Raw genomic sequence first — 21093 nt, forward strand, 5'->3', positions numbered from 1 at the left:
AAGGGCAGCTCGTTTTGCATTATCACGAAAATGCCACAGACATGATACGTGAATTGGAGTGGCAATCATTAAAACCAAGGCGTTTTTCGTTCCGACGGGATCCTCTCATGAAATTTAAATCACCAGTTTTCTCCTCCGATTGAGAAAACATTGTGTTGGCACCCACCTACATAGGGAGAAATGATCATCGCGATAAAATAAGGGAAATCAGGTCTCGCAGAGAATAATTTAAGTACTCGTTTTTCCCGCATGCCATTCGAGTGCAGAACGGTTGAGAGAGAGCTTGATTGTGGTTCATTGAACCCTCTGTCAGGCACTGTATTGTGAATATCAGAGTAACCACCTAGATGTAGATGTAGATTGTCAAGTACGTCTAGACTGAAGTGACATCAATATTACATCGTTAGTGAACCCTCTTATAGCTCTAACTGTTTCAATAAGATAGTAAATGACGTAATATATTGAAAATAAAACTTTAATTACGGTGTGAGGGCAGTATGACAGTTCCGCTCTTACGATGCTATATACTTACATCGTTTACGTAGAAGGTTTGCCTCTCACGACAGACAGTGCCGTGGCCAACGTCCTTCAGTAAACGACCGAGAGTAGTAGGGTTCACTTATAGTTGTCAGTTCTAACAGACAAGCAACACTGGGCGAAGTAACAGCATAAATCAATGTGGCACGTAAGACGAATATATACGTAAGCACAGTACGGCGAAATGTGGCGTTAATGGAGGGCTATGACAGCAGACGACCGAGGCCTTTGCTAACAGCACGACATTGCCCGCAGGGCCTCACATGGACTCACGATCGTATCAGTTGGACCCAAGACTACTGGTAAACGGTTTCCTGGCCAGGTGAACCCCGATTTGAGTCGGTAAGACCTGATGGTAGGCTTCAAGTGTAGCGCAGAGCCCACGTAGGAATGGACTCAGTCTGTCAACGCAAAAGGGTGGTGGCTCTACACTGGTGTGGGCTGTGCTTACAAGAAATGAACTGTGTCCTCTGTTCCAGCTGAACGGATCATTAGCCGAAAATGGTTATGTTCAGCTACATGGAGACCATTTGCAGCCATTGATGGACTTCACGTTCCCAAACAAGGATGTCATGTTAAGGTGCCACAACTGTATACAATTGGTTTGAAGAACATTCTGAATAAGTAGAAAGAATGATTTGGCCACCCGTATCATTAGACTTGAATCCCATCGAACATCCATGGGACATAACCAAGGTTTCAGTTTGTGCACAACATCCAGCACCACCAACATTTTCGCAGTCGTGGACGGTTCTAGGGGCAGCATGACGCAATATTTCTGCAGGGGACTTCCAATGACTTATTGAGTGCATGTCACGTCGATTTGCTGCACTACCCAGTGCAAAATTAGGTCCGACACGATATTAGAAGGTATCCCATGACTTTTGTCACTACAGTGTATTTTGTACGTGATACAAAAGTAGGAGTGATTTCATGAAGCAAATATTCCAATGAACGAAGTGTATTAGGATAAGTTTAAAGTCGATTGGTGATGTCTTTGAGTAATTACTTAAGTGAACTGTGTTAATGCAGAAGAAACAGGAATGCATCAGACTTGAGGCAGCCGCTGATAATACAAAAGCAGGACGTGCGTGTAATTGTGCTCAAAACCAGGAATACGACTGTGTCGCCATGTTTAGCCCTTGCACGTGGCGATAACGCACCTTCCGTCTCTGGACACTGCGCATTCAATCCAACATAGTGGTACTCAATCCAGAAAGGACTATGATAGTTTTTTAAACATTAATAATCATTAATATTGACTTACCCACTGATGTATTTTGATATGCACAAATACACTCCTGGAAATGGAAAAAAGAACACATTGACACCGGTGTGTCAGACCCACCATACTTGCTCCGGACACTGCGAGAGAGCTGTACAAGCAATGATCACACGCACGGCACAGCGGACACACCAGGAACCGCGGTGTTGGCCGTCGAATGGCGCTAGCTGCGCAGCATTTGTGCACCGCCGCCGTCAGTGTCAGCCAGTTTGCCGTGGCATACGGAGCTCCATCGCAGTCTTTAACACTGGTAGCATGCCGCGACAGCGTGGACGTGAACCGTATGTGCAGTTGACGGACTTTGAGCGAGGGCGTATAGTGGGCATGCGGGAGGCCGGGTGGACGTACCGCCGAATTGCTCAACACGTGGGGCGTGAGGTCTCCACAGTACATCGATGTTGTCGCCAGTGGTCGGCGGAAGGTGCACGTGCCCGTCGACCTGGGACCGGACCGCAGCGACGCACGGATGCACGCTAAGACCGTAGGATCCTACGCAGTGCCGTAGGGGACCGCACCGCCACTTCCCAGCAAATTAGGGACACTGTTGCTCCTGGGGTATCGGCGAGGACCATTCGCAACCGTCTCCATGAAGCTGGGCTACGGTCCCGCACACCGTTAGGCCGTCTTCCGCTCACGCCCCAACATCGTGCAGCCCGCCTCCAGTGGTGTCGCGACAGGCGTGAATGGAGGGACGAATGGAGACGTGTCGTCTTCAGCGATGAGAGTCGCTTCTGCCTTGGTGCCAATGATGGTCGTATGCGTGTTTGGCGCCGTGCAGGTGAGCGCCACAATCAGGACTGCGTACGACCGAGGCACACAGGGCCAACACCCGGCATCATGGTGTGGGGAGCGATCTCCTACACTGGCTGTACACCACTGGTGATCGTCGAGGGGACACTGAATAGTGCACGGTACATCCAAACCGTCATCGAACCCATCGTTCTACCATTCCTAGACCGGCAAGGGAACTTGCTGTTCCAACAGGACAATGCACGTCCGCATGTATCCCGTGCCACCCAACGTGCTCTAGAAGGTGTAAGTCAACTACCCTGGCCAGCAAGATCTCCGGATCTGTCCCCCATTGAGCATGTTTGGGACTGGATGAAGCGTCGTCTCACGCGGTCTGCACGTCCAGCACGAACGCTGGTCCAACTGAGGCGCCAGGTGGAAATGGCATGGCAAGCTGTTCCACAGGACTACATCCAGCATCTCTACGATCGTCTCCATGGGAGAATAGCAGCCTATATTGCTGCGAAAGGTGGATATACACTGTACTAGTGCCGACATTGTGCATGCTCTGTTGCCTGTGTCTATGTGCCTGTGGTTCTGTCAGTGTGATCATGTGATGTATCTGACCCCAGGAATGTGTCAATAAAGTTTCCCCTTCCTGGGACAATGAATTCACGGTGTTCTTATTTCAATTTCCAGGAGTGTATAAAGCATCTCTCTCAGGTGACTTGGCAATAACAATCCAGTTTGCGGAGATCATCAACATACTCACCTGAGCGCATGACTTTGGGTGCACGTATTACGGTTTTTGTGTTCTAGTTCGAACCCATCTCGGACTTCTTGATGTATTAGTTTCCTGTCTCCACTGTGAACTGTCCAGTCCCTTCCTTAGTGTCCAGAATGTTATGAAGCAAACTTTGGCTTCATTGTCTGACAAAATCTGTCCGTGCTATCTTCAGAGTCACCCCTTGGGGAACGTATGTAAAGGTTGCTCGGAAGATTACATCACAAGCCCCCCGCACCATCTAACTGAGCAATGATCAATATGGTGCAACTGCTCTGTTCAGTGACAGTCTCATTACATGCCAGAAAATCGGCCACTTGCCAGAATGCACAGAAACATGCAGATGCATGCTCTTGTGCTTAGCCAGCTGTAACGAGACTTGTGTCTGTTTAATTTTAATTATTTGATCGGACATGAAGTGTATTGTTCGAGTATTCTAAGTAGAATTTTCAAGTAAGGCAACACGTATTTCAGTGTAGTTATATAACAGAGTGCTGTGACGTGCAATACGATGCCATAAGGGAGCAAAATACAAGCTGTATAAAATTTTCGTGCGAATTGCGCAGTGCTTGTAGTAGATTAAACATATTTTTCTTCTATCGACTTAGTAATGTCTTGAATATCTTCATTGAATATGTTTCATTACGTTCCCTTTCGTTGGAAGTAATGTCACTCAACGGTATGTCAAAGAGAATTCTGTGATACGTTCCATGTTAACAGAGGTATGTCATATCACAAAAAGTAACAAATAAACAGAAGACGTAATTTGAAGGCTATTCAAATATTTAGTGATTTCTGCCACTAAAATTTTCATTGTTTTCTTTTTCAGTTATTTTCGGATGCCTTCTTTGTCTGGAACACAGATGAAGCTATTAGGAAGTACAAAGACACAGCTCCGGTCTATTATTACGTATTTTCATATAAAGGGAAGCTGCGGATGCATCATCTGTTTGGAACAAAAGATTTAGGTAAGAAGATAAAGCAGATCCTTTAACTGTTGAAGAAAAATAACAAATGATGTGTCTTATGTTTAATTAATCTATTCTTTATACTAATGATCGTGAAGGTACTTGTTTAGAAGAACGTAAATTAATGTTGAAAATGCATTTAACATAAAATGTACTTAATTTAAAGTGAATTCAATTTCTTTTCTGTATAGATTCACATTACGAGAGAAATGACAATTTTAGTGGCTTTCCAAAGTGTCAGGATTCGTGCACCAAACAGGCAGAAATAGTACCCCGACAATTTCTTATTTCCGAATAATGTATGTCATCACTAAAAGTTTTGAAGTATGCACAGCAAAAAAAAAAAAAAAAAAAAAAAAAAAAAAAAAAAAAAAAAAAACATTTAGCACAGTAAAATTAGGGTTACATTAGTTTATGAGAAAGGCTCAGATCTGACTTCAAATACGAAACTTCTTAAGACACTTCACGCTACAGAAAAGACGTTTCTTAGGAACACAGTGTAAATAGATGACGGAATTTTGTTTGTCTTGAGTGCTGCGCCTCCCTTTGACAGATATGTCGATAAACTTGTGTTGTCTGGGAGAATTATGCCTTCAAATATCGTAACAGTCAAAGTTAGCGTAAGGAGGGCTATGCGTGAAGCGTTCAGTGAATTCGAACGTAAAATTCTATGTACCGACTTGACAAAAAATCCTAGGAAGTTATGGTCTTACGTTAAATCAGTAAGTGGATCGAAACAGCATATCCAGACACTCTGGTATGATAAAGGCATTGAAACAGAGGATGACACGCGTAATGCTGAAATACTCAACACCTTTTTCGAAAGCTGTTTCACTGAGGAAGGCCGCACTGCAGTTCCTTCCCTAAATCCTCGCACGAACGAAAAAATGGCTGACATCGAAATAAGTGTCCAAGGAATAGAAAAGCAACTGAAATCACTCCACAAAGGAAAGTCCACTGGACCTGACGGGATACCAATTCGATTCTACACAGAGTACGCGAAAGAACTTGCCCCCCCCCCCCTTCTAAAAGCCGAGTACCGCAAGTCTCTAGAGGAACGGAAGGTTCCAAATGATTGGAAAAGAGCACAGGTATTCCAGTTTCCAAGAAGGGTCGTCGAGCAGATGCGCAAAACTATAGGCCTATATCTCTGACATCGATCTGTTGTAGAATCTTAAAACGTGTTTTTTGCTCGCGTATCATGTCATTTCTGTAAACCCAGAATCTACTCTGTAGGAATCAGCATAGATTCCGGAAACAGCGATCGTTCGCTTTATTTGTTCATGAGGCCCAGAAAATATTAGATACAGGCTTCCAGGTAGATGCCATTTTCCTTGACTTCCGGATGGCCTTCGATACAGTTCCGCACTGTCGCCTGATAAACAAAATAAGAGCCTACGGAATATCAGATCAGCTGTGTGGCTGGATTGAAGAGTTTTCAGCAAACAGAACACAGCATGTTGTTCTCAATAGAAAGACGTTAAAGTAACCTCTGGCGTGCCACAGGGGAGTGTTATGGGACCATTGCTTTTCACAATATATATAAATGACCTAGTATATAGTGTCGGTAATTTCATGCGGCTTTTCGCGGATGATTCTGTACTATACAGAGAATTTGCAGCGTTAGAAAATTACACCGAAATGTAGGAAGATCTGCAGCGGATAGGCACTTGGTGCAGGGAGTGGAAACTGACCCTTAACATAGACAAATGTAATGTATTGCTAATACATAGAAAGAAGGATCCTTTATTGTGTGATTATATGATGGCGGAACAAACACTGGTAGCAGTTACTTCTGTGAAATATCTGGGAGTATGCGTACGGAAGGATTTGAAGTGGAATGATCATATAAAATTAATTGTTGGTAAGGCGGGTGCCAGGTTGAGATTCATTGGGAGAGTCCTTAGAAAATGTAGTCCATCAACAAAGGAGACGGCTTGCAAAACACTCGTTCGACCTATACTGTGTATTGCTCAATAGTGTGAGAACCAGGTCGGGTTGACAGAGGAGATAGAGAAGGTCCAAAGAAGAGAGGCGCGTTTCGTCACGGGGTTATTTGGTAAGCGTGATAGTGTTAAGGAGATGTTTAGCAAACTCAAGTGGCAGACTCTGCAAGAGAGGCGCTCTGCATGGCGGTGTAGTTTGCTGTCCAGGTTTCGAGAGGGTGCGTTTCTGGATGAGGTATCGAATATATTACTTCCCCCTATTTATAACTCCCGAGGAGATCACGAATGTAAAATTAGAGAGATTCGAGCGCGCGCGGAGGCTTTCCGGCAGTCGTTCTTCCTGCGATCCGTACGCGACTGGAACAGGAAAGGGAGGTAATGGCAGTGGCACGTAAAGTGCCCTCCTCCACGCACCGTTAGGTAGCTTGCGGAGTTTAAATGTAGATGTAGATGTAAATGTAGAACAGCTAGTTTACACTAGGTGTTTGTAGATTGTTCCCTGATCACTCGTTGTAACATCGATTGCTGGACTTTTTCACTTTTGGTTATTTTATACTTTCTAACGTTACAACATCCGTAGACCAACTACTAGAATATTTTTATACAAACCTAAAATTCAGTCATCACTAATTGCCTGCTGTTGAATGCACAGTACAGAAGTGTAAAAAACAACAAATTTCATGGACACATACAACGTTCTCCTATGGTATAGTGGGGCAGACACAGCTAATGTTTTCTGCATCATTTCTATATGCATAGGATACCTAAAGTGTTTTCGACCAGTTATCCTTTTAATCAGTATGCGCTACATAAAAGGGGAACATTGCTGTTTACGAATGTTAGTCAAGACTTCAGACAGTATCAGTGTTGGTGCAGAGTATGTATTTATAAAGATATAGCAGTATAGGATGTTAAGTAAAGGAGATTACAATCACGAAATTATCTTTTAAAACTTAAAATATTTTTAGAGACAAAACACAATAAGACGCAAAGCACATACTGTTGTTGTCATAAATGCTGAACCCACTGCTTTTTTATTACTCGAGAAACCAATACAATTTAAAATTTCTCCAGTCTGCTCTGCCTTCAGTATATTGTCCCTCTAGCCGAAAATCTGATACTGTACATTAGTATCAGTAAAGTAGTTATCGATTATGTAAAACACATATGAATGAAAGTGGTACCGTAAATGAGTGACATTCATAGCAAGAGGATTCTCCATTGAAATCAGTCATTTTGCATTGTAATTGGTCAAACGCAGCGTATGCACAGACAGTAAGAACCTCTTTGGTGACAACTGGTTTTGAGTAGACGGCACTCATTGCGGGAACAGACAAGACCGCAGTTGCACTCGGAGGCATGAGCTGTGTTGGTGGCAGACCGCAGGCCCTAGTGGAAGCACAGCTGGCAATAAAGAAGGCTTTTATTCAATCAGGGTACATGCCTAGACATGACTCAGTGAGGCATAACACGTCTCATACTGTTGTCCTTGGCTAGCAGTCACGTACAGGCGGCGGCTTCCCTCCTGGTGAGAGGATGCTGCCTAGGATGCCCGCAGTGCTGATGGCAGATCCGTGGGGGTTTCAGTGGCCTCTCTAGGCCGTGGTCGTGACGTCTTAGTGGCAAACTACTGCTTCTTCAGCGATAGTGATCACTCGTGTTGACATCCCCACATGTAATCACTTCGATATAGCCTACACTCATTTCTGCTACCTCAGACTCCACAATTCCGCTGGATATCTGAGACAGTACTTCTACATTACTTATTCTAGCTTAACACCAACATTATCCTGCGCCTCACGTAAAGCCTAAGGAACGTGTAATTCGTCAACATCTACAACTAATTTAATTTTCCGAGGACCGAAAAGTTCGAATACATTAAAGGCAGGGGATCTCTCTGAAGGAACAGGCAAACTACCCACGAGCTTGTTCCTCTGCCTTTCGGTTCCCTTTTTCTCCTCCTCTCTGCTCCCTTCCTTTTCTGTCTTTTCATCCTCTCCATAGTCAACACATTCCTCATATCCCGAGGTTTGTTTTTTGTTCGTACTGTCCTGCATCTTCCCCCTATACTCGGGAATTTTGTATTAAGCTATTTCCTTCACCTCAGCATCAAGTGCTTCAGATCTCATAGAACGCTCTGACACCTTCGCTGACAACTTATCCACTTCGCCTCATAAAATTCTCAATACCTCCTCTGTAGCAGCCGCTAGCGGTATCGAGAATTGTGCTCCTGTTGGTCTAACCACGACATGATTATCTCTTATGAGTTACACACTCATAAATACCACTATCCTAACTTCTGACTATCTTACGTGCTTAAATACTGAACCCTATTCCTTGCTCTGCGCGGAACACAATCAAATCATGAGAACACTTAACCATAACACTATAACAGTGCTTCAGTTACTTAACTACTTTCCCTGAGTGGCTGCTCGATGGCGCAGGTACAACCGCGGATGTATATAGCTTTCGATGTTGTAGGAACTTCATGAGAAGATTTTCGGATCGTGTTATGCTGAACGATTATGATGTCAATCTCCACTTCAGAAACAATACAAGCAGCCTGTAATCATTAGTACATGACCAGTTTCCTTCGTCAAGGCTCACCATTGTACTGGAATACTCCTGATAATACAAGTAAGGATATTTAGAGGATCCCGTGACCATTTGCAATCCTACTGAATTTGGTTTTATAGTGTCTTCTCCATCGTGTATATTATGTGAAGAAATTTCCATTCATTTTGTGTGCTAAATATAGAAAAAAAACGTTATGTTCTAAGGATTTCCTTTCAGATTATTTTTAGTTGCGTATTTTCTATCATAGCAATGAGTTACGTATTATTTTCAATTAATAAAATACAAGTATGTGAAATGGTAAACAAAAGAAATTTATGAATTCAGAACGTAAAATAACGATTAAAAGCGAAAAACAATTGTATTAAAATAAATAATTAGAACTGTAATGAATGTTTAGAAATCTCAATTAGCTATGTAGGAAATGCTCTGACACCACATTCCGTACAGCCTGATTTTCAGAAATAGTATTTCTGAAAAAAGTTTTAATACGCAGGGATGTAAGTGGTTTTTGTAATTTATATAGTAAAAAAAGTTTTTTTTCAAAATTAGTTAACGGTTGTGAGATATTTTGCAAAATTTGAAATTAATACCAAACGTTAATTACATATCGACCTTCATACGAAAAACTTTTTTTACGTATCATCGTCTCGAAAATATTCCCTCTAAACCAAAATGCCAAATTACCTTTCGGGGTGGGTTTTACACCATAAAAGTGAGAATGGGCCCAAACAAATAAATGCGAAGTGCTCTATTTTTCTCCCTTAACACACTCGCAAAGTTTCATCAAGATCGTTTATTGACACTTGGGAATGTTTCCTTCTAAGTCCTTGCAGGAACTCAGTCGCAGCCCGGTCTCGAACCGACGGCTTTTGCTGCCGATGCCCTGTCGTCTCACTGTCAGGCGTGTCTCATCGTGGAGGTGCTGCTGTTCTCCAGCGACGTGAATGCTCCTGTTGCAAAATCCAGACATACTTACATCGTTCCAGGGCGCATTTGTTTCACTAAAACAGGCCCCTAGTCACGTTACCCAACACCAGACGCTTGTCCTGGTGTGGTGACAGAGACATGTTTATTCTGACGCACATGGCGCCACACTGCAGCTGCTGGCTGCGGCTGCTAATACAATTCTTCACGGCAGCTTTCTCACTACTTGTTATTACTTTTGCACAAATACTGGCTAGTGAGGCTACAAGACAGTAGGAAATGTACGGGCAGCAAGTGGTTTACTACTAAACATGTCTTGCGACTTTTGTTAGCATTGTCAAATAACTGGAAGACGCCTCTGTTACAGCAGTTCTGCCTACTTCTGTGTACTATATCACAAATAAAACATGAAGAAAATGAGTTAGTACGGTACCACAGCCAAAGTGATTAAAATCAGAACTATGTCCTTGCACAAGCAATGTGAAGTGTAACAATCGAGATCGTTATCCGCAGTTTTCATTACATACCGGGTGATCAAAAACTTAGTATAAATTTGAAAACTGAATAAATCACGGAAGAATGTAGATAGAGAGGTACAAATTGACACACATGCTTGGAATGACATGGGGTTTTATTAGAACCAAAAAAATACAAAAGTTCAAAAAATGTCCGACAGATGGCGCTTCATCTGATCAGAATAGCAATAATCAGCATAACAAAGTAAGACAAAGCAAACATTATGCTCTTTACAGTAAATGCTCAATATGACCACCATCATTCCTCAGCAATAGCTGTAGTCGAGGAATAATGTTGTGAACAGCACTGTAAAGCATGTCCGGAGTTATGGTGAGGCATTGGCGTCGGATGTTGTCTTTCAGCATCCCTAGAGATGTCGGTCGATCACGATACACTTGCGACTTCAGGTAACCCCAAAGCCAATAATCGCACGGACTGAGATCTGGGGACCCGGGAGGCCAAGCATGACGAAAGTGGCGGCTGAGCACACGATCATCACCAAACGACGCGTCCAAGAGGTCTTCCACGCGTATAGCAATATGGGGCGGAGCGCCATCCTGCATAAACATCGTACGTTCCAGCAGGTGTTTATCAGCCAGGCTGGGGATGATGCGATTCTGAAACATATCGGCGTACCTCTCACCCGTCACGGTAGCAGCTACAAAACCAGAATCACGCATTTCCTCGAAGAAAAAAGGCCCGAGAACTGCAGCTGTGGTAAATCCAACCCATACCGTGACTTTCTCGTCGTGCAATGGAGTTTCCACGACAGTTATAGGATTTTCGGTAGCCCAAATTCTGCAGTTGTGCGCGTTGACAGACCCTCGGAGCGTGAAATGAGCTTCGTCGGTCCACAACACGTTACTCAATCAATCGACGTCTTCCACCATCTTTGAAACGCCCACACCGCAAATGCCCTTTGCTTTACTAAATCGCCAGGTAACAGTTCATGATGCTGATGGATTTTGTGCGTATAGTATCGGAGGGTTCGTCTCAATGCCAAGCAAACAGTAGTGTATGGAATGCCGGTGTGACGTGCGACTGTTCGAGGCTGACTTCCCAGTATAGACGAAGCCGCTACAGTCTCCATCTCTTCCTGAACTGTCTCAGCAGCTTTACGCCTTGTGCTCGGTTGGCCACTAAAGGGGTCTATCGTCTAAACAGCCCGTGGTTTCGAACTTCGAAATCATTCTCGCCGCAGCTGCATTTGTCAACGGACTTTTACCCGTTCGATTCCCCTTCCTATGGCGATAGGATCGTAACGCTGAACTAGCACATTCCCCGTTCTGATAATACAGCTTCACTAAAAGCGCCTTTTCAGGTAACGTCAGCATGCTGCGACTGCTGGTGCATCTGATTCTCTCTCTCTCTTACAGCTCCTTTTATACACGATTGTCATGCGCAGTCACTGACGTTTTGCTGTCAAGCGCCATTAGTCGGACATTTTGTGAACTTTTTTTCCCTTCTAATAAAAACCATGTCATTCCAAGCATGTGTATCAATTTTTACCTCTCTATCTACATTATCCCGTGGTTTAATAAGATTTCAAATTTATACTGACTGTTTGATCACCCCGTATATCACAGGATTGCTGTTCGAGGTTATCTGTTGTCCTTCTACTACTGAAGAATACAACGTAATAAGAAAACTGGTGCCTAACTGAATACTAGTACTTCCTGTTTCTTATTTTTTTTACCATGGAATTTTACATTATGTTACAGGTATTTGTCATGGAGAAGACTTATTATACTTACTTTCAAACAACACATACCTTCCAATAATTGGCGAGAGGCCCGAGAACGACATTCAGATGGTTAAAATCATGACTAAACTGTGGACGGACTTCGCAAGAACTGGGTAAGTATTCACAGGTCCTTTTTAAGAAACCCATGCTTTCCTCACTGTTTCGCTCCATCTTCCACATTTTCCCACTGTTTTTGAAAGTTCACTCGTCTCTTGTCTGTACTGGATCTTTTGATAACACTTTTGTCAATCAAGCGTAGTAAACACCATTCTACAGTAGCTGTGATAACTGATCACATCAAATGTCAAGTAACAGATTGCCATATATCGGCCGTATTAGTAGCAATTCGAAGTTAATGTTGTTGTTGTTGTTGTTGTTGTTGTAGTCTTCAGTCATGAGGCTGGTTTGATGCAGCTCTCCATTCTACTTTATCCTGAGCAAGCTTCTTCATTTCCCAGTAATTACTGCAACCTACATCTTTCTGAATCCGCTTAGTGTATTCATCTCTTGGTCTCCCTCTACGATTTTTACCCTCCACCCTGCCCTCCAATGCTAAATTTGTGATCCCTTGATGCCTCAGAACATGTCCTACCGACCAGTCGTTTCTTCTGGTCAAGTTGTGCCACAAACTTCTCTTCTCCCAAATTCTCTTTAATACCTCCTCATTAGATATGTGATCTACCCATCGAATCTACAGCTTCTTCTATAGCACCACATTTCGAAAGCTTCTATTCTCTTCTTGTCTAAAATATTTATCGTGCATGTTTCACTTCCATACATGTCTACACTCCATACAAATACTTTCAGAAACGACTTCCTGACACTTAAATCTATACTCTATGTTAACAAATTTCTCTTCTTCAGAAACGCTTTCCTTGCCATTGCCAGTCTACATTTTATATCCTCTCTGCTTCGACCATCAACAGTTATTTTTCTCTCCAAATAGCGAAACTCCTTTAGTGTCTCATTTCCTGATCTAATTCCCTTAGCATCACCTGACGTAATTCGACTACATTCCATTATCGTCGTATTGATTTTGTTGATGTTCATCTTATATCCTCCTACTACATTCCATTATCGTCGTATTGATTTTGTTGATGTTCATCTTATATCCTCCTTTCAAGACCCTATCCATTCCATTCAACTGCTCTTCCAAGTCCTTTGGTGTCTGTGACAGAATTACAATGTCATCGGCGAACCTCAAAGTTTTTGTTTCGTCTCCGTAGATTTTAATACCTACTCCGAAATTTTCTTTTGTTTCCTTTACTGCTTGCTCAATATACAGATTGAATAACATCAGGGACAGGCAACAACCCTGTCTCACTCCCTTCCCAACCACTGCTTCCCTTTGATGCCCCTCGACTCTTATAACTGCTATCTGGTTTCTGTAAAAATTGTAAATAGCCTTTCGCTCCCCATCTTTTACCCCTGCCACCTTTAGAGTTTGAAGGAGAGTATTCCAGTCAACATTGTCAAAAGCTTTCTCTAAGTCTGCAAATGCTAGAAACGTAGGTTTGCCTTTCCTTAATTTTTCTTCTAAGATAAGTCGTAAGGTCAGTATTGCCTCACGTGTTCTAATATTTCTACGGAATCCAAACTGATCTTCCCCGAGGTCGGCTTCTACCAGTTTTTCCATTCGTCTGCAAAGAATTCGTGTATGTATTTTGCAGCTGTGACTTATTAAACTGATTGTTCGGTAATTTTCACATCTGTCAACACCTGCTTTCTTTGGGATTGGAATTATTATATTCTTCTTGAAGTCTGGGGGTATTTCGCCTGTCTCATACATCTTGCTCACCAGATGGTAGAGTTTTGTCATGACTGGCTCTCCCAAGGCCGTCCGTAGTTCTAATGGATTGTTGTCTACTCCCGGGACCGTGTTTCGATTCAGATATTTCAGTGCTCTGTCAAACTCTTCATCTACATACTCTTCCATTTCCATAATATTGTCCTCAAGTACATCGCCCTTGTATAAACCCTCTATATACTCCTTCCACTTTTCTGCTTCCCCTTCTTTGCTTAGAACTGGGTTTCCATCTGAGCCTTTGATATTCATAAAAGTGGTTCTCTTCTCTCCAAAGGTCTCTTTAATTTTCCTGTAGGCAGTATCTATCTTACCCCAAGTGAGATAAGCCTCTACATCCTTACATTTGTCGCCTAGCCATCCCTGCTTAGCCATTTAGCACTTCCTGTCGATCTCATTTTTGAGACGTTTGTATTCCTATTTGCCTGCTTCATTTAATGCATTTTTATATTTTCTCCCTTCATCAATTAAATTCAATATTTCTTCTGTTACCCAAGGATTTCTACTAGCCTTCGTCTTTTTACCTACTTGATCCTCTGCTGCCTTCACTACTTCATCCCTCAGAGCTACCCATTCTTCTTCTAGTGTACTTCTTTCCCCATTCCTGTCAATTGTTCCCTTATACTCTCCCTGAAACTCTGTACAACCTCTGGTTTAGTCAGTTTACCCAGGTCCCATCTCCTTAAATTCCCACCTTTTTGCAGTTTCTTCAGTTTTAATCTACAGTTCATAACCAATAGATTGTGGTCAGAGTCCACATCTGCCCCTGGAAATGTTTACAATTTAAAACCTGGTTCCTAAATATCTGTCTCACCATTATATAATCTATCTGACACCTTCTAGTATCTCCCGGGTTCTTCCATGTATACAAACTTCTTTTATGATTCCTGAACCAAGTGTTAGCTATGATTAAGTAATGCTCTGTGTAAAATTCTACCAGACGGTTTCCTCATTCATTTCATACCCCCAATCCATATTCGCCTACTACGTTTCCTTCTCTCCCTTTTCCTACTCTCGAATTCCAGTCACTCATGACTATTAAATTTTCGTCTCCCTTCACTACGTGAATAATTTCTTTTTTCTCATCATACATTTCTTCCATGTTCTTCATCATCTGCAGACCTAGTTGGCATATAAACTTCTACAACTGTAGTAGGTGTGGGCTTCGTGTCTATCTTGGCCACAATAATGCGTTCACTATGCTGTTTGTAGTAGCTTACCCGCACTCCTATTTTTTTTATTCATTATAAACCTATTCTTGCATTACCCCTATTTGATTTTGTATTTATGACCCTGTATTCACTTGACCAAAAGTCTTGTTCCTCCTGCCACCGAACTTCACTAATTCCCACTATATCAAACTTTAATTATCCATCTCCCTTTTTAAATTTTCTAACCTACCTGCCCGATTAAGGGATCTGACATTCCACGCTCCAATCCGTGGAACGCCAGTTTTCTTTCTCCTGATAACGACCTCCTCCTGAGTAGTCCCTGCCCGGAGATGCGAATGGTGGACTATTTTACCTCCGTAATATTTTACCCAAGTGGACGCCATCATCAAATTTTTAAGACGATAAAGTCACCCCACAGAAACTATTTATTCTTATCAACAAACTTTGTTAGAAAGCTATGTGACAGAACAGCAACTATTGAATAGAATGTTAACAGCACTCCACAGTCACTAGGAACTCTATCTACATCTACATTTACATCTTTATCAGCATAAAAGAAATGGTTCAAATGGCTCTGAGCACTATGCGACTTAACTTCTGAGGTCATCAGTCGCCTAGAACTTGGAACTAATTAAACCTAACTAACCTAAGGACATCACACACATCCATGCCCGAGGCGGGATTCGAACCGGCGACCATAGCGGTCGCTCGGTTCCAGACTGTAGCGCCTAGAACCGCACGGCCATTCCGGCCGGCTATCAACATCAGCATTGCTACTCTGCAAAGCACACTTAAGTGCCTGGCTGAGGATTCGCTGAATAACCTTCTCAATAATTCTCTTTTTCTACACTCTCGAACAGCGTGAGGAATAGACGAACACCTATATCTTTTCGTGCGACCTCTCTTATTTTAGTATAATGAACTTCTCTTGCTACGTAGGGTGATCGAAATTTCGAGCAAAGATCCGGCCGCAACCAGACTCGCCTTTGTTTTAATGATGGCAACCCCAAATCATGTATCATTTCTGTGACACTCTCTCCTTATTTCTCGATAATACAAAACGCACTGCCCTTCTTCGAGTTTTTCGATGGAGTCCTTTAATCCCATCTGGTAAGGCTCCAACACCGAGCAGCAGTACTCCAAAAGTGTTCTGCCAATAAAATGCAGTTTCTGATTTGGCTTCCTCACACCATTTTCTATGTTGTATTTCCAGTTCAAGTTGTTCGCAATTGTAATTCCTAGGTATTTAACTGAATTTACATCCTTTAGATTTGATTGATTTGTTGTGTAACCGAAGTTTAACGGATTCTTTTTAACACTCATGTGTATGACTTCACACTTTTCATAATTTGGATTAATTTCCAATTTTTGCACTATTCAGATGTCCTTTCTAAATCGTTTCGCAATTAGTTTTGATCTTTTGATGACTTTCTTTAGACGATAGACGTTAACATGATCTGCAAACAATCTAAGACGGCTGCTCAGGTTGTCTCCTAAATCGTTTATATAGATAACGAACAGAAAAGGCCCTATAACACTGCTTTGGGGAACACCAGAAATCCCTGCTGTTTTACTCGATGACTTTCCGTTGCTTACTACTAACTCGACCTCTCTGAAAGGAAATCACGAACTGAGACGATATTTCATAAGCACGCAGTTTTATTACAAGCCGCATGTGAAGTACAGTGTCAAAACCCTTCTGGAAATGTAGAAATACGGAATAAATTTGACATTCCTTGTTAATAGCACTCAACACTCTGTGTGAGTGAAAAGCTTCTCACAAGAACGGTGTTTTCTAAATCCGTGTTGAGTATGTGCAAACAGACCGTTCTGTTAGAGATATTTTGTAATGTGCGAAATCCTGCTGCATATCGACATTAATGATACAGCTTTCCAATCTTTGGATACGGATCTTGCGTCAAGGGAGCAGTTGTATATGATTACTAAGTATGGCGCTATTACGTCATCACACTCTGAAAAGAACCTAATTGGCAAACGGTCAGAACCGGGAGACATGCTTTTATTAAGGGATTTGAGATGCTTTAGTATTCCGAGGACATCTAGTTGTAAATTACTGTTTTTGGGAGCTCTACTTTATTTGAATCCTGGAATATTCACTTCGTCTTCTTTGGTGATGGAAATTCGGAAGACTGTGTTTAGTAACGCTGTTTTAGCAGCACTGTTAGCGATAGTATTTCCATTGCTATCGCACAGAGAAGGCATTGATTGTGTCTTGCCGCTAGCGTACTTTACATACAGACAGAATCTCTTTAGGTTTTCTGCGAGGGTTCGTGACAAAGTCTGGTTGTGGAAACTGTTAGAAGCATCTCGCACTGAAGTCTGCGTTAAGTATCGACCTTATGTAAAAGATCGGAAGACATGGGGATTTTGCGTTCGTTTAAATTTGGCATGCTTTTTTCGTTGTTTCTTCAGCAGTGTTCTGACCAGTTTTGTGTAGCATGGGGAGTGAGCTCCGTTGTTTGTGAATTTGTTTGATATAAATCTCTAAATTGCTGTCAACACTGGTGTCCCAAATTAAAGCAACAAGCCACTATTTCCCCGTACTGTACTGTCAACAGATGTCCGCATGATCGTATTCTGCATGTAAGATGGCATTTCGCTGAACGGAAAACCACGTTAACGATGGCGTCAGGGCACCTATCAAACGGAGCAGTGCATGCCGGGTAGCCCCACATCCACAATCGCTATCCCGTGCACACTGTTGCCGACGGTGCAGTATGGCACAGGGCCATAGGAAGAATGTGGCCCGATGGCTTAACGTGAATCATTCTGTCGTTTCTCGGATTTGGCGACAGTTTATAGAGAATGAAACTGTATCCCGAAAACCAGGGCATGGCCGACCACGTGCGCCTTAGTACTGCGCAGCAACTGACATCTGACCCCGCAGCATTCACTATACTTGTATGGAGACAACAGGCGTAGAGAAGGCTTCGACAGAGTGGCCTTAATTGTCGGAGACCTGCTGTATGTGTGCTTCTAACGCGTCTTCACTGAAGGAAACGTCTGGAGTGGAGTCGTCAACATGCCACCTGGAGCGACGAACAGTGGTCCAATATTCTTTTCACAGATGAGTCCCGATTTGGTTTGGAGAGTGATTCTCGACGGATTCGCATCTGAACACGATTTCGACACCCGAACGTTGTGGAAAGAGACCAATATCGAGCAGGATTGCTAATGGTGTGGGCAGTCATTGTGTTGACCACTTCATGAAACGGTACGGATGAATCGGAAATGTTTAACTGCTGTCCGGTATCGTGACGAGGTCTTGGGATCTCATGTACTGTTGCTGCGAGGTGATGTGCGCCCATATTTCGTACTGGTGGTCGATAGCGCTCGACTTTATAGACATCGAGTGGTTGATGTTTACTTCGAAACAGAAGATACTGCACGCATGACGTGGTCTGCTCGCTCTCCCGATTTGAATCCCATAGAACATGTCTGGGACGTAGTGGGGAGAGGAGTTGTACCACGTTAACATCCACCATCCACTCTACAAGATTTGCGAGCAGATTCGCAAGAAGAATGGGCGTTATTGCCTCGAAATGACATTGGTGACGTTATTCACAGCATCCTCCGTTGTTGTCAGGCCTGTGTTGCTGCCAGAGGTGGTCACATCGAATAGTGAAGACAACGAGTTGCCGCAATGTATGTACAAATCTGTTAAACTGGGAAAAACGATGAACATTTTCGTCTGCTTTTATGTATGTTACAGTTGCTAACGTTCTGTATTCTTTACATTGTTTCTACTTTGCTATCACCTGTTTATGCTGTTTTGTGCCAAAATGAATGCAAACTTGCAAAATTTCCGTTGGTTGCATTAATTTTTAATACAAGTGTATTTCTTTGAATTCAAGCCACATCTGGTCTACACTTACATTGTTAATTTGGAAGAAGTGGAGGTTTCTTTCAGGAAGGCATCAAGCGAATTTTTATCTGCTTTTTTGAACAGATATTTTTCGTTGTTTATGGCGGATTTGGGAATTGAGGTATTCAGTCTCGCTACGACAATCCTGTGCTCACTAATCCCAGTATCCGTTTCGATGCTCATTATTACCTCCGGATTGTTTGTTGCTAAGAGATGAAGTGTGTTTTCACAACTGTTTACGATTCTGTTCTCATGAACTAGCTATTCGAAATAATTTTCAGCGAAAGCGCTTAGCGCAATATCAGTTGATATGTTATGCGTACCTATGGACTTAAACACGTATATTCGCCACCATATCAAGGGTAAAATGAAATCTCTCTCTATCACTCCCCACCAACCCAACCCACCCACCCACCCACCCACACCCACACACACACACACACACACACGCGCGCGCGCGCGCGCGCGCGCGCAGACATGAGCAATAAACATAACGTTACAAGGTAATCAGTTAAAAAGCGACAACTGCATCGAATGGAACAATGCAACATCGCTTTATTTGTAGTTAATCTGACATGCTCACTCGGTGGAGGAGACGACCTACAAATTTGTTTTGCAGTATTCTTATGAAAACCGTTTATTTATTTGACAGGATCGCTATATTAATATATTAGTGCACTACTAGTTTCAGCATTACCAATTCCCATCTTCTGATTTATAAAAACAGAAAATATGCCAACGTTACAGGCTTATAAAAGCACGGTAGGTTGTACACAAAAACTCAGTGGCGAACATTTACATACCAAAAAAACCAGTCAGTTGTATTTACATCACACAATGATTTACAACACTCTGTCACAACAAGATCATACGATGTGTTGTAAGAAAGTACCTCTCATAACATTCAGTTCATATGAACGGATGTAATGGAAAGTCTACATATAATAATCAGTGTACCTGATAAGTAAAACCAAATAATACCACAACAAAGTCGAGGGATTAAAATAACATGCCAGATGTCGAACCATACTCTATGTAGAACTCAAAATTTGTAGGCCACGGACACAGTCTTTTTTTTTTTTACATCAGTCTCCTGACTGGGTTGGTGCGATCAGCCACGAACTCCGCTCCGTGCCAACTTCTTCATCCCAGAGAAGCAGCTGCAACATACGACCTTAATTATTTGCTGGATGTATTCCAAACGCTCTTTTCCTCTACGGGTTTAAACTCTATAGCCCTCTCTAGTACCGTGGAAGTTATTCCGTGAAGCCTTAAAAGATGTTCTACCATCTTCTCCCTTCTTCCTGTCAGTGTTTTCAATCTATTCCTTCCCTCGCCGGTTCTGCGGGGAACCTCCTCATTCCGTACCTTGTCAATCCATCTAATTTTCAACAATTTCATGTAGCATCACATCTCAAATATTTCGATTCTCTTCTTTTTCGGTTTTCGTGCGGTCCACGTTTCACTACCTTACAATTCTGTGCTCGAAAAATACATTCGCAGCAGTTTCTGCCTAAAATTAAGGCCTATGCTATGTCCGATACAAGTGGGCTTCTCCTGGCCGGGAATGCGTTTTTGCCAGTGCTAGTCTACTTCTTATGTCGTCCTTGCTCCGTCCGTCTGTGGTTATTCTGCAGTTAGGTAGCAGAATTTCTTAACTTCATGTCCTTGGTGACCATCAGTTCTGTTGTTAAGTTTCTCACTATTCTCATTTCTGCTACTACTCATTACTTTCGCCATTCTTTGATTTAGTATCAATCCATATTCTGTACTCATTAAACTGTTTATTCCATTCAGCTGATCCTGTAATTCGTCTTCCCTTTCACTGAGCTAGCAACGTCACCAGTGAATCTTATCACTGATCCCCTTTCACTTTGAATTTTAATTCGACTCATTAACCTTTTTTTATTTCCGTCATTGCAACTTCGATGAATAGATTGAACATTAGGAGCGAAAGATTACATCTGTGTCTTAAACACTTTTTAATCTGATCAGTCCGTTCTGGGTCTTCCACTCTTATCGTTTCTTCTTGTCTCTTGTACATATTGTACATCACCCGTCTTTCCCTTTATCTTACGCTTATTTTTCTCGGAATTTAGAACATCTTGCGCTATTCGACATCGTCGAACGCTTTTTGCAGGTCGACAAATCTTATGAACGTATCGTCATTTGTCTTTAGTTTTGCTTTCATTATGAACAAAAACGTGAGAATGGTCTCTTT

The 21093-nt window shown here is 42.4% G+C and overlaps 1 protein-coding gene across 1 annotated transcript in view; it reads left to right on the forward strand.

Annotated features, from left to right (window-relative positions):
* LOC126174807 (venom carboxylesterase-6-like) overlaps positions 1-21093 on the forward strand; it is a 121652-nt gene that overhangs the window by 90176 nt on the left and 10383 nt on the right. The window contains exons 8-9 of the mRNA XM_049921181.1: positions 4165-4303; positions 11988-12123. Coding sequence (XP_049777138.1) covers positions 4165-4303; positions 11988-12123 — 275 coding nt within the window. The remainder of the gene's footprint in view (positions 1-4164; positions 4304-11987; positions 12124-21093) is intronic.

Source organism: Schistocerca cancellata, chromosome 3 (assembly GCF_023864275.1).
Source record: "Schistocerca cancellata isolate TAMUIC-IGC-003103 chromosome 3, iqSchCanc2.1, whole genome shotgun sequence".
NCBI classification, from domain to species: domain Eukaryota; kingdom Metazoa; phylum Arthropoda; class Insecta; order Orthoptera; family Acrididae; genus Schistocerca; species Schistocerca cancellata.